General features: G+C 56.4%; 1 protein-coding gene across 3 annotated transcripts in view; it reads right to left on the bottom strand.

Moving 5' to 3' along the window:
* PLEKHA6 (pleckstrin homology domain containing A6) overlaps window positions 1-13483 on the bottom strand; it is a 137485-nt gene that overhangs the window by 6738 nt on the left and 117264 nt on the right. Inside the window, exons 16-27 of one of the 3 annotated variants that reach the window (XM_035722344.1) lie at window positions 12666-12746; window positions 12303-12452; window positions 11137-11232; window positions 9549-9660; window positions 8817-8956; window positions 7720-7869; window positions 6306-6435; window positions 5983-6089; window positions 4530-4706; window positions 3345-3512; window positions 3108-3241; window positions 2438-2583 (exon numbers count right to left, since the gene is read on the bottom strand). In XM_035722344.1, the coding sequence (XP_035578237.1) occupies window positions 2438-2583; window positions 3108-3241; window positions 3345-3512; window positions 4530-4706; window positions 5983-6089; window positions 6306-6435; window positions 7720-7869; window positions 8817-8956; window positions 9549-9660; window positions 11137-11232; window positions 12303-12452; window positions 12666-12746 (1591 nt within the window). The remainder of the gene's footprint in view (window positions 1-2437; window positions 2584-3107; window positions 3242-3344; window positions 3513-4529; window positions 4707-5982; window positions 6090-6305; window positions 6436-7719; window positions 7870-8816; window positions 8957-9548; window positions 9661-11136; window positions 11233-12302; window positions 12453-12665; window positions 12747-13483) is intronic. The other 2 variants (XM_027612001.2, XM_027612002.2) reach the window with 2 other exon arrangements.

The following is a 13483-nucleotide window of genomic DNA, read 5'->3' as shown; positions in this document are numbered from 1 at the left end:
ACAAATATTGCAGTGTATACACTGTGCACAACGTATACACAGATGTGTTTTATCACTCCCCAGACTGCAGAACAAGCCAGTCACACATAAATACATGCATTCATCAACACTACCTCCATCCTTATACTGCACACTGGCATACACATACATAAACTCCAACAGCTTACTAAATATCACCTGTACTCATAAATCGTGGTCTCCACACAATGTCCATAGACATTTTGCAGACATATACACACGTAGTTCTATATTTGCACTCACACATTCCCTCCACCCACGCACTTGAATACACACAAATGCACGTGCCTCTACAAACATCCCCCAACACAGACACTGCACACGACATCACGTCTTCCCATATACCTCCTACATGAGTCTGCACGCTCTGCGTCTACTGACAAGCATTCCTGAGCACGCCATCCATGCCACACACCCACCCTCGGGCACGGTCTCTTCACCCTGTCCACACCGCGCTGTCATGAGGGCCCATGCCCAGCACCCCCATACGCACGGTCCCAGGCTTGAACCTATGCCCACGCACGGTCCTCACGGTCCCTGGCAGAGCTGCAGCTCTGGGAATCTGGGCCAGAGGCCAAGGGGCAGTGGGGACAGTGGGCTAAGTCTGAGGTCTGGCCCTGCTATGCCATTTTTTAAATAGTTGGGGTTTTGGCAAAAGCAAAGTGACGGTTTGCTTTCAACGCACAGACCCTGAAATGTAAGCTGGTGTGTATCGAGAGGGAAATCTGAGAGGCCAGGGTGGGTTTTGTTTTCATGGAACCTTTGGCTGGGAAACGACAGCAGAGAGAGCCAGGGGCTGGGGCGAGGGCAGAGGGAAGTTTTAAAAACAGTGTTGTGTGCGCTAACCCTTGAAACAGGAAGTTGCCTTTTGCCCAGAGCACGAGGAATTTGATCTGTGGAAGATTCGAGTTCATTTTACAGCTAAACTACAGAGAGGTGGGCTAGAGGCCTCCGTGCAGCCAAACTGGTTCTGCTGCCTTTAGCTGCAGGATGGGACTGTCTGAAGCCCATCCCTTCTCTTGTCCTCAACTCCAGCCCAACCAACCGCCTCTCTCTGAAGTACCTCCAAGCAGTCTTCCCTGGCCACCCATTTAATGTCCGTTCGACCTTAACTGCCAGTAGGTTCTTTCTTAAGGTGTAAATTCCCTTTGTGGTAGCCTGAAACCCTCTGGTTTCTAAAAATATCCATATTTTAAATAGCGAGAAAAACCACGCACAGACCCTCCTTCCACTCCAGCTGTTGCTAGGTCAGCGAGTCCTAGCGCCGTCACCAGCACCACCACGCCCACATCGGGCCAGCATTTAGTGAGCACTTACCAAGTGCCAGGCACTGTGCTAGGCGCCTAGCATGTATTGTTGCCATTCCTCACAGCACCAGGCAGGTATTTTGATTAGAATTTTACAGATGAGTGTGGAGTCCCCGAAAGCCAGAATTCAAAGCCCTCTTGATCACCAACACGAAACGCCACCCCTTCCGCCGGGCTCCTGGCCGCAGCCCTGATCTGCTCGTTGCCGGCCCCTCGCCCAGGCTGCTGTAACTGTGGGCCAGCACACCTGTCTCTCTGCCTCCTCCCCTAGCAAAGTCCTTGCAAACCTGGCATCCCTCCTGGGCATCCCTCTGGACTGGCCTTCAGAGCTCTCCCTCTCCCTCTCTGCCCTAACCACCTTTCGTCCTGAGGAGGACAACGCAGTCTGCCCCCCGGCTGGCTTCATGACGTAGGCACTGTCTTTCCTCTCTCCTTCACCCTCCCATTAAGAGAGTCTCTTCCGTTCTTCCTGATTCCAGTCTCACCTTCCTTGGGGCAAGGTATTTCAGGCTGACTTCAACCTCACGGTGACGGCTCGGAACCCTCTAGCTTTTTTTTTTATCAGCGTGAAGTCTGTTCCTCATGCTCATCTTTTCTTAGCACAAAAGTGGGTTTGGGTCAGTAGGCAGGGCGGTGACTGCATCGCCCTCAACTATGGCTACCCGCCCCACCTTCACCTTCCTATCTGCACACAGCCAGAATGGGAAGTGAGAGGGTACCCTGCAATGCCGGGCCCCACTCCACGACTGGTAATACCTTTTATCCTTCCCAACCAAGCTCAGGGATTGCCCTTTAGCCGTGCCTTTCCTTGAGCTGCCCAGGGAGGGTGGTGCCCTTGCTGCCTGCATGGCCTCTGGCCATTCCTCCATTCCTCCGGAGAGCGGCTATAGGAGGGTCATCCCGGCTCTAAGCTCCCGGATGCAACTCTGGCCCGTCTGCACCCTGCTGAGCCTGGCACAGTACCTGGTGCTCAGTAAGTGCTCATCCCGACCTTGAGGAAAGTCTCCCTGTCCCTGTACCTCTCTGTCCCTGGCCCCCTCGCAGCACTGAGCTTCCTCCCCTGCACCTGGTCAGCCAGTCTCCCTGGAGGAGCGAGGCCCGGCCCCTCTCACCAGACAGCATGCGGCCCCTGCGGGAGGCCTCGGTCGCCAGGGCACAGGAGATTTCAATCCGCTTCTCCTGCTCCTGCAGCTGGCTCTCTGAGTCCTGGGGCACGTCCACAAGGTCCCCCTCGCCGATGGGCACCACGTTCTGCATACTGAAGAGGCACAGACACACAAACATGGAGTGGGGGGGGGACAGGATGGTCCAATTGGCTTGGGGGGGAGGGCCTGCGGACTGAGGTTGGCAGGGTGGCCAGAGGCCTGTGAATGGGCAGGCTCTGGTTCCCAGCGAGGCTGTCCCCAGGGGGGAGTGGGACCCTGGCAACACACATTTTGGGACCCCCTACTGCAGTGTCTTAAAATGAAGGAGAAGGTTCAAGTGAACATTTAGGGCAGCCTTGATGAGGAAGAGAAGTCACCAGAGGGCAACCCCTCAGTTTGTCTTGATGACAGCATGCGCCTGCACCCAGCAGGTCTTTTTGGCACGCAAGTGACAGCATCCCTGCCCCGGCCGCAGGGCTGGGCCTGGTCTGCTGCCTTGAGCCACTGCCTCCGTCCGCCCTCTGCTGGGGAGGCTCGGGGCTTCCACTGGCATGGGTCGGGGTGCTGGATTCAGGGGCACTGGTGCCCCACGTGCCGGGATGGGCAGAGGATGTTGAGGGTCACCCAGGCACGTTACCTGGACTTGGCAATGAGTGTCTTGATCCTTTCCACCTTCTTCTGCTTCTCCTTCAATTCCTCGGGGCTCAGGGGAGTATCAGGCTCCAGGTCAATGTACCGTTCGGGGATGAGGACTTTGTCTGGCGTGGAGAGCTGGGGAGGGACCTAGGTCACCACCGCCGTTCCGTCCCCTAACCACGCCCCCCCCCCCCCACCCCAGGCTTTCTCCCCCTCTGCCCTCCTGGATTTCATTCACCTCCTTACTGATGTCCACATCATAGTGCTGGGGCTCCAGTTCCATTTTGCGAAGCCGGGCAATTTCTTCCCTCGGCGTCTCGTAGGCCTGCCCACCAGGCTCCTCTGCCCGCAGGGCTGCCTCCAGGTTGGAGATGTCCACCTCGTGGATGCTACGGTGACGGCGCACCTAGGGGACAGCACCACCATGACCACACAGGGACTCTGTCCCCTGCCACCCGTGCCTCCAGGCAGCCCTGAGCAGGCCCACGTCCTCACTGTCCCTGCTCATCACGCCCAATCTGGCCGCCACCCCACCGCTCCCACTGCGGGACAGCTAACCTCCTTCCATGCTGCTTATCCAAAGCCTGCCCCCCCTGCAAAGGCCCAGAGGCCAAATCTCATCAATGTGTCTCATCAGGACTCGTTACTTCCCATCCGGCTGTACCCTGTGTTCACGGTCTGTGCCATATATGTTAGGCAGTTGGATTAGTGTGTCCTACACTGATCTTTAGTGGATTCCTATTATAGAAGCTCCAATCCACCAAGGAGAGTGTAAGCTGTTTGAGGGTAGGACTTTTGATCATAATTTTCCTGTATTTCTGAAATGTGATGGAAAGAAAAATTTGGCAGATGCCTGGGGCTACTCCCAGCTCCATACTCAATAGCCATGTGGTCCCAGAATCCTTAATTCCTCCTGACTGTGTTTCCCTATCTCTAAGACAGGGGTGGTAATTCCTAACCTGGCACTGCTGAAAGATCTAAACAAAACAACGTGAGATTTGAGAACTGCACGGTGCCACGCACCAGTGTGCTATTACGATTACCTACGGTAGACCCAGCCCAGGGCTAAATACACAGAAAATGCTCTAGAAACATGTGTAAGTGATGGCTATCCCTGGGTGCTGAATTTTGCACTATTCTCTATTAACTGAATTTTGTACTATTCTCTATTAACTGAATTTTGTATAATTCTTTTCAACTAAAATCATCAATGCATTCCTTTTGGCGAGTCATTTTTCTTTAAACACATGCAAGGAACACTTGCTGCAGTATATCTTCTGCCTAGTGGGGAGAGGCTCCCCCCGCACCCACCGTTCTCCCAGGTGCCCAACTTGGGTCCTTCCCAGCCCCTCTCTCAATGCCCCCCCCATAGCTGCCCCAGTCCAGGCTGGTCACGGGCTAGGGGTGGCTGGGAGGACTTTACCACTTTGTAGGCGGGCCGGGGAGCAGGGTCAGGGGCAGGACTGGCCGGGAGCTGCAGGCTCTTCCTCTTCTCCTTCATAGAGCTGCTCTGATGTCTCCGCATGCGGTCAATCTGCTCCTCCACACTCATCTTCACCTTGCCCTCTCCAGGGAACACAGCACTCTTGGGGCGCTCCTGCTACAGCAGAAGAGGGCTCTGACGGGTGCGCAACCCCCACTCCCAGCGTCCTCATCTGCCCTAATGCCTTCACTGTCCCTTCTCTGGGAAGCCTGTCTGTAGTGGGTTAAAGAATGGCCCCTAAAACATATGTGCACGTCCTAACCCCGTAGGACCTGTGAATGTGACCTGATGTGGAAAGGGTCTTTGCAGATGTGATTAAGGTAAGGACCTCAAGAAGAGATCATCGGGAATTGGAGTGGACCCTGAATCCAATCTTAGATATCTTTATAGGAGACAGAACAGAAGAAGACACAGAGGAGAAGGTGGATGCAGATACTGGAGTGTTGTGTCTACGAGCCAAGGAACACCAGAGATGGCCAGCAACACCGGAAGCTAGGAGAGAGGCATGGGACAGATGCTCCCTCAGAGCCTCTTGAGGAACCAACCCTGCTGACACCTCAATTGTGCACTTCCGGCCTCCACAACTGTGACAGAATAAACTTCCTGTTGTTTTTAAGCCCCCAAGTTTGGGGGGCTTTGTCAATTTCCCAGCAGCCCCAGGAAATGAGTCTACTGCCTTAAGTCAGCACATTTGACTCTGATCGTTGATTTTTGCTGGATTTGTAGTTCATCCCTGGCACATTATAATAATTTTGTGAAGGGGCGCCTGGGTGGCTCAGGCAGTGAACCGTCTGCCTTTGGCTTTGGTCATGATCCCAGGGTCCTGGGAGCCTGCATCAGGCTCCCTGTTCAGCAGGAGAGTCTGCTTCTCCCTCTCCCTCTGCACCCGCGCCCCCCCCCCCTCCGCCCATGCTCTCTCTCTCTCTCAAATTAAGAAACAAAATGTTTAAAAAAATATATTTTGCTCACTATTCTTCTTTTTTTTTTTTAAAGATTTTTATTTATTTGACAGAGAGAGACACAGCGAGAGAGCAAACACAATGGGGGAGTGGGAGAGCGAGAAGCAGGCTTCCCGCCGAGCAGGGAGCCCGATGCGGGGCTCGATCCCAGGACCCTGGGACCATGACCCGAGCCGAAGGCAGATGCTCGACGACTGAGCCACCCAGGCGCCCCTCCTCTATCTTTCTTATGTGTATCTTCCTTGTCCCTTGATACGTCTCCCTGATGGAAGACTTCTCCAGTGGGGCTGTTGCCCTCCTACCGCTTGTCCTGCCTTCCGCCTCCCGCCCTGGGTTTCTTGAATGGTGGAGAGGTGGGTGGACACACACAGGCCCCTGGGCCCCCAGCGCAGCTCAGGCCCAGCTGAGCCTCTGCGCCCACAGGCTGTACTCACCCGGGAGGACAGTCCATTGGTGAGCCTATTGGCACTCCTCCTGACCACCCTTGATGGAGTTAGCTCTTCATCAGCAGGCGACTTTGTCCGAGGAGGCACAATGCCAACTGTAGGGAGACAGAACAGCCAGTAGGCCTTCTGGAGAGCAGGAGGGCAGAGAGACGGGGAGCCTGCTTCTCGGAGGAGGCTCAGTCCCATCTGCGGCAGAGATGAAAGGCCCAGGATGGGTGGGTACTTGCTCTCTTCGGCTGTGAAGGAGCACCTCTCCGGGCTCCTCTCTGACCCCTGGCCTTCCTTCTAGGGGAGGATGGGACAGGAAGTACCTTTGTTGAGAGCCGCCTGCTTCTCTGCCTCCACCTCTTGCCTGGTGGGCGCAAGGCTGCTGTCTCTAGTGGTATCCAGGGGTGATGTCTGGTGGGGGTCTTTCTTGCTCTGCTCATGGCTTGCCTTGGGCTGGGGGAAAAAAGAAGACGGTCCATGCTGTAGGGACTGCTGGGAACTTGGCCCTCAGGGATGTTTCTTTGCTTTGCAATGGCTGGAGCACAAACCCTTGAAAACACAGGACGAGCAGACTCTTAAGTGTGTCAGCTGGGCAGCAGGCAGGGACGCCATGGAGCCTCCCACCCATGCCACCTTAAGGCCGGCCAATGCTGGCTCATCTTGCGAGGGCTCAGGGCTTCCAGGAGGCCCTCAGCCAAGGCCCAGCAGAGAGGCCCCTCGACCTGACCAGGCCTCTTGGCGAGTGCCAAGAAGCACAGACTTGCTGTGAGCCAGAGAGGAGGAATGGCTGGAGGACAGGGCTACAGGGCCGAGGATCTCTGAGGGTTCTGTCAGGATCTCGCCCAAAACTTGAGCCAGAGAACCAAGGGTGGGCTTCAGTACCAAGATTCTGGGGGACGGAAACGTGCACTTAGCTTGAGGGCTTGCAGAATCATGAGACGAGAAGGGGCCTCAGACAGCATCGGCAGCCCCCCCCCCGCCCCCGCTCCCGTGGTGCAGCCAAAGAGTCTAAGTCTTCATGAGGGACACACAGAAACACTGAGCCAGAGGCCAGAAGCACCAGCTCGAGTCCACTGAGAGAGCATGGGTGAGCCCCTTCGCCTCCCCTCGTCTGGAAAGTGGAAGTGACACTGCCTCTCGGCCCCGCTCACCGGCAACCCCTCAGGGCTGTGCTTATCCCAGCAGCTGTGCCAGGATAAAAAGATGACTCCCGGTTTTAGACACAGGACTACTCACCACGCAAACTTTTCCCAGCCTAACTGTACCTCTCTCCTCGGGAGAGAGGCTGGGGAGCCAGAACAGAGCAGCTTACACCCCAGGGCCGATGGGACCCAAGAGGACACACAAGGCAGAGAGACAGACAGCATGGAAGCACCAGGGTCTGAGGCGGGCAGGAAGGGACTGGAATGGCACCCGTCGCTGCTGGTCCCTCGATTTCCCTTGCCTGCTCGTGCTGGTAGGATGTGGGGCACACCACCACTCACAGCCAGGGGCTGCGCAGGAGCCCGGGCATGGGGCGGGGGCGCGACACTCATTTTCCCTCTGTCCACAGAGGGAAGAAAGGGGAAAGCATTCTCTGCCATCCCTTTCCTTATCCTGGAGTCTGACCAGGCAGCAGTGGGCAAATTAATATTGCAACGGGGAAAAAATGGCTCTGTGTCCTGCCTGGTCCCCTTGCCTGACCCTTCACCCCACTCCCTCCACCCCTGCCCTCCAGGACCCAAGGGTGCTGGGTACCTGACCCCTGGCTGGCTCGCCACTGCGGTGCCAGGAAGGGGAGCTGGGGTATGGCCAGAAGCGGCTCTCGCTAGGGAGTGGCGGCACGTTTGGAGGAGACTCCAGGGGGACGTAGGCTTTGGGGAGGGGGGGCCGTGGTGGGCCGGGCTCCTGAGGCAGAGAGAAGCCAGAGCATTAGGAGGAAGGAGACCAGCCACTGTGAGAGCAGAAGAAAAGAGCATTAGCAGGGGACAGGTGACATCGTGGGGACCTCGGGTGGGCCCCTGGATTGCCAAACTCCCACCCGCAACCTGGAGGGAGCTCCAGCTCTGGAGTGAACTCTCAGCCTAGCTTCAGGGCTCTTCTTGGCCGAGCGCCCACCTGTACACCGCTCCCCACTCTTCCCCAATTTTTCTACGAAGCTCCCTGCTCATTGGCCTCACCATCACCCTGGGCACATCTGCACCCCTGTGTCTTTGCTTCTGCCCCCTCTCCTGTCTGTGACGCTTCTTGTTCCTCTACCTGTCCCAATGAAAGTTCCACCTTCTCCTCGGAACACCAGGGCATTTACGGTCCACACTGAGACACACACTGCCAAGTTCTAGAGGCTAGCTGCTTCCTATAAATCAGTCTTGGTCCCCCCTGGACACTGGACTCCCCGGGAGAAGGGCCTTGGGCATGCACATGTATGTTTCTGAGAGGGCCTCACCCCATCCCTTGCCCCGTGTAGAGCCCCAGTAAACACCTGCTGATTGACTAGCTAGGATACTGCTCCCCATGCCCACCCTCAACCCTCTCACATGCTGGAACAGTCCTGGATTTAAATTCCTACTAAGTGTTGGGTATCTTTGTTAACCGTCCTGGAGTTCAGGAAGAGACTTCCCCGGAAGGAGGCTAAAGATGACAAATGCCGATGAGAGCAAGGAAAGGAAAAATTTTGAAGGAAGTTCACCAAACTGGGTGTGAGAATGACCACCTTAGACAGAAAGCCAAAGCACTAGGCCTGGAGGCCTCTGGGGCAGAGATGGACACAGAGTCTGTGTCCTTCAGGCCAATGAGGACCTGGTCCTCCCTCCCTCCCTCCCCCACCTACCTTCTACTCCATTTTCTCAGCTTACCTCACTGGACCCGGGCTTGGTGGGGGACCCCTGCGAGCCGGACACCAGAGAGAAGGGGCTTAGGGGGCTGGTGAGGCTGGTGGAGCTGAGAGGGCTGGCGGGGCTGTTGGAGCTGTAGGTGGCCGTGGGGCCAAGTCCTCCTGGGGGGCAAGCAGAGAGGAGAGATGAGGGATGGATGGGGTAGGGGTGGGCTCCGTAGGTGGAGGAGGCAGGGGAGGACCCAGGGACATGGGAGGGAGGTTTCAGGGCCACCCGGGCCTGATGGAGGGACTTATTCCAAGGCTTGGGATGCAGGCTGGCCGTGGAGAAGCATGCTGGGCAGGGGTTAGATGATGGATGGAAAGAACACTGTTGTCTCCGAGACATCAAAGAAAGCCAGCCCAAAGTCCCAGGGCTTCAGATCACCACCCGGCCCATGGGCTTGGGTGGGGGTGGGGGTGGGGGTGGGGAGGCACAGGTGCTCTTTGACCCTTTCTGGGGAGGAATCTAGACTATCAGGGTCAACAACATCTCTGAGTGGCCTGCCTGGTCTGTTCTGGGAGGAGGGGAGGATGAAGGGAGCCCTACCCACCATCCTAGGGGAAGATCCCAGAGGCCTGAGAAGGCCCTGACTAGCTCTGCGCACCGTGTGAGGGCCTGGAGAGGGATGAGATGACAGATGTGGGGTAGACGCCAGAGACCCCAGAGCATTTCTGGTGAGCCTTTCAAGAGGCTGGTGGAGAAGGCACCCACCTCTGTGCTTGGCCGTGTCTGTGCCCCGGGATGGGTTATTCTTCCTCAGCCCCTCCAGCACGTCCTGGATCCTCCAGATCTCCTTCTGGATTTGCCGGTTGAGCACCTCATTCTGAAACCGCCCGAGAGCAGGTCAAGGGAAGTGGCTGTGAGGAGTGCCCCAGGCTTCTCCCCCCACACCCGCATCCCTTTGGGCCAGCAGGAGGCAGGAGCCTTGCACGCGTGCACACGCTCACATGTCCGTTCAGCACATTCATCTTCCCCATGGGAAGAAGCGTCTGCCTCTTCAGCTTCTACAAAACGGAACTTGGGAATTGCCAGGGGAGAGGGACCTGTCATCACAGTCAAGAGCCCCTTTAGGTAAACATGCAGCCTCAGCTTCCCCGGGGGAGATCAGGGTGGTCTTGGAGCAAATGCCCCTCTAGGTGGACCCTCGATGGTAGCCTGTTGTCAAGGGCAAGGGTTTCCAATTGACTAATATTCTTTCCATCCAAATGGTCCTTTTGTAATACCGACACCCAATGTCTGCCTAAGTATTCATGAAATTATATTCAGTTAGAGTTTGCACTCTTTGAAAAATCATAGCTACCACTTTTTTAGCACCCCACGCCCCTCCACCCCACGTGCCAGGCACGGCGCTAAGGGCTCTGCAAACACTAACTCCTTTCAGCTGCTCGAGAACTCTGTGCGGCACCGGCCGCAGGTGTCCCGACTTTGGAGATGAAGAGACTTGTGCCCAAGACCCTCTGTTAGTAAAACAGTGTGACCGCCATCTGAGTCTGGATCTATTTGTCTTGAGAGCTGGTGCCCTTGATCAGGATGCTTTCCTACCCCCTAAAATGTTCGTGTTGAAAGTCAGGCTTGCCCATAGGACACGCAAGCATTCAGGTGCTCTGGACCAGGAGGGCCTTCACCTCCGCCTCCCTAACCAGCTGCAATGTGGGGTGGTGAGTTTTGTCACCCGAAGGAAACTAGGGGAAGTCGGGGGCATGAACTGCATCAGAGAGACAGAGTGTGCAAAGCTAGCTAGAGAAGAGGCAGAGCCCGGGTAGAGAAGATCGAGGGAGGCAAAGAACAGGAACTCCCCAAGGTCAATATGTGCAGCCTCCTGCCTCCAAGCAGAGTGTTTCTAACCCGTCCTGCAAAGCGAAGCCTCTTTCCTATCTTAAAGGTCCTGAGTGGCTGGTTCCCACACAGCCTACTCCTTCGGAGGTCACGAGAGACAGCTGCACACATGCCCACATCTCTCCCCGCACGTGGATCTCTATCCACATCCAGATCTACATCCATATGTACATCGATGTGTTAAAGCCTTCCAGTCATGAAGTATCTTCTGTCTAACCTAGCGCGCTCATGTTTCTGCTTTACTCCTTCCTCATGATCTGCTGGAACTAAAGAAGATCCCACATAGTCTTCATCCAGAAAGCATCTGTTTTAAGTGGATGTGAACCTTGTCTTTTGTCTCAGGACCGACTCCCTGTCTCAAGTCTCTGAGATCTCGAAAGCAAGAAAGGAAGCCACTTTGGTCTGTTTTGGCCCAAAGGAGAAGGGAGGGCACACTGACCCCTCCTGCCCAGGCCCCTCTTACCTGGACGTCCAAATTGAGCTGCTCCCAGAGGTCATCATGCAGGGCAGACACCTCTGACTCAAGGCTCTCATACTCTATGGTGCTGTTCGTCAGGGCCTGCAACGGGAGGGGGTGGGGGGGTGGGAGAGGGCTTACTGAGAAAGTGGCCATTGCCAAAGCCTTCCTCCCCAGACCCCCCACAGGGCCTGGGGCAAGGGCACCTGGGGTCTGGCAGGGCTCAGAGAAGGGCACAGAGGGACCAGAGGAGAGGGCCCAGGGCTGAGACGTTCTGATGACAGCCCAACAGTGGCCCATCCGACTGCAGGCCGAAAAATACAGAAACCAGAATTCTCTCCAGGTGTGGGGGTACGCCAAAAGGGGATCAAACCATGCCCACCCCCTCCTGGTTTCCTCAGACTGGGTAACCCAAAGTGGAGGGCAAAAAGAGAGGAAACCCAGAGGTGTCTGCTCCCTGGGGGTTAGAGACCTTCCACCCTTCTGGACCATGTTTTCCGGGCCCTTTTGCTGTGGCACCCCAGAACTCCTGTCCAGGCAGTCGGTCCTGCAGGGTCTGCCCTGCGCCCACAGCAAATGACCGGGCCAGCAGCCCTGCACGGGGGTCCCGGTTCTCCAGGGGAAAGGACAGAGGGAGGCAGCAAAGCTGTGAAAGCAGCCAACGAGATCAGGAGCCCTCGACCTCACCCTGCCCTGAACGAATCCCAGGGCGGGAACAGTTTGTGGAAAGAGAAGCCTGTTTCCTTGCAGGAGACTCCATGGAGTGAGTGAGCCGGCATGCTCGCTGCCTATCGGCAAGGCACCACTTTTTTTTTTTTTTTTTTAAGATTTTATTTATTTGAGAGAGAATGAGTGAGAGAGAGAGAGAGAGCACAAGAGGGGGGGGAGTCAGAGAGAGAAACAGACTCCCCTCTCAGCGGGGAGCCCGACACGGAGCTCGATCCCAGGACCCTGGGATCATGACCTTAGCGGAAGGCAGATGCTTAACCAACTGAGCCACCCAGGCGCCCCAGCAAGGCACTATTAAGGTCTTTCGTTTCTGTCCCTTCTGGCCAAGAGCACCCTGCTCTTGGCCACCAAGGAGAGTCAGGAAGGAGCGAGCACAGCCTGGGAGGGGTGGCCCTCCTGCGCTGGTGCTGAAACGTGGACCGGGGATGGGGGAAGAGTGGTACCGTGGTCGCCTGCGACAGCTCCACACGGATGTTGATGAGCTGGTTCTGTAGGGACTCTTTCTTGTGCAGCAGCTTCTCCGGGTAGGCAGGCTGGTTTCCAAACATCTCCAGCTCCTGGTGGGTCCCCATCAAGGCACTTTCCAGGCTCTCCTGAAAGAAGGCAGGGGAATGGCCATCAGCAGCCCTGATGATTCCTCTCTGGGATTCTGAGCAGCAGAGGCCTGAGCCCCAGCAGTTCCAGTTAAGGGCAGGACAGAAGTTTAAGACAAGGCTTTGGCAGCTTAGGGGGGAGACAGCACCACACACCTGTCCGAGCCAGCCTCCCCACATGCCCCCAACTCCAGGCCACCCCCCGAATCTCACCTTCTCAGCTCGGAGCTGCTGTACCAGCCGGTCCTGCTCCCTCACCACCTTGTTCTGCTCACACAATTTGCCCAGCAGCTTCTGGGGGCCCGAGGGGGTTGGGGGAAGGGAGGGAGAGAGAAGGGGGTGAAGGACATGGTTTGATGGGGACCTGGGAAACGGGTCGGAAGGGCCTGGCCTCTGGATACTGCCTCCTTTCCCCTGCGGAGGAACCCTAAGCCTTCTTCACCTTGACCTTGGAGGCTCCTGGGAACAGGAAGATGGTCTTCACCTCAGGAGACTCCCCAAGGGCCTACCGGGAGGGGAGATGTGCTTATTCTCTGAGGAAGTGAGTCCGCTGTAGAGGGGAGTTCAATGTTAAGCTCCTGCATCCCCCTCCTCCTGGGGGTTCCAATTCCAGAAGGGGTGAGGAGATAATGTGGCCTGGCCTCCCAGGGGGGCATGGACCGGGGGAGTACGCAGGGTGCCTGAACCAGCAGTCTTAGGAAAACCAGTGAACCATGTAAACCGGTTCCCCAGGCTCACAGGACTCTATTCTCCTCTCCTCCCAGGGTCTCAGGATGGCTGACGCTGGGATCCCCCTGAGGTCTGGCCCTTGCCTGGATGGAAACTCTCCCAGGCCTCCTGGGCAGATCCACTACCCAGGCAAGACCAGTGGTGACCGGAAGGAGGCAGGGTAGGCCACGCTTCTCTTCTGGAAAGACTTAGGCTTTCCAATATCCATACCTTTATTCACGCCGTTCCTCAAATACCCCCTTGACTCTTTTCTACTGGCCACATCTTGTCTTCTGGGCCTTTTCACTTCCAGGCCCAGCTCA

The sequence above is a fragment of the Zalophus californianus genome, chromosome 10, assembly GCF_009762305.2.
Source record: "Zalophus californianus isolate mZalCal1 chromosome 10, mZalCal1.pri.v2, whole genome shotgun sequence".
Classification (NCBI taxonomy): Eukaryota; Metazoa; Chordata; class Mammalia; order Carnivora; family Otariidae; genus Zalophus; species Zalophus californianus.
The sequence above is the reverse complement of the archived record's forward strand: the minus strand, read 5'-3'. Positions and strand labels throughout refer to the sequence as shown.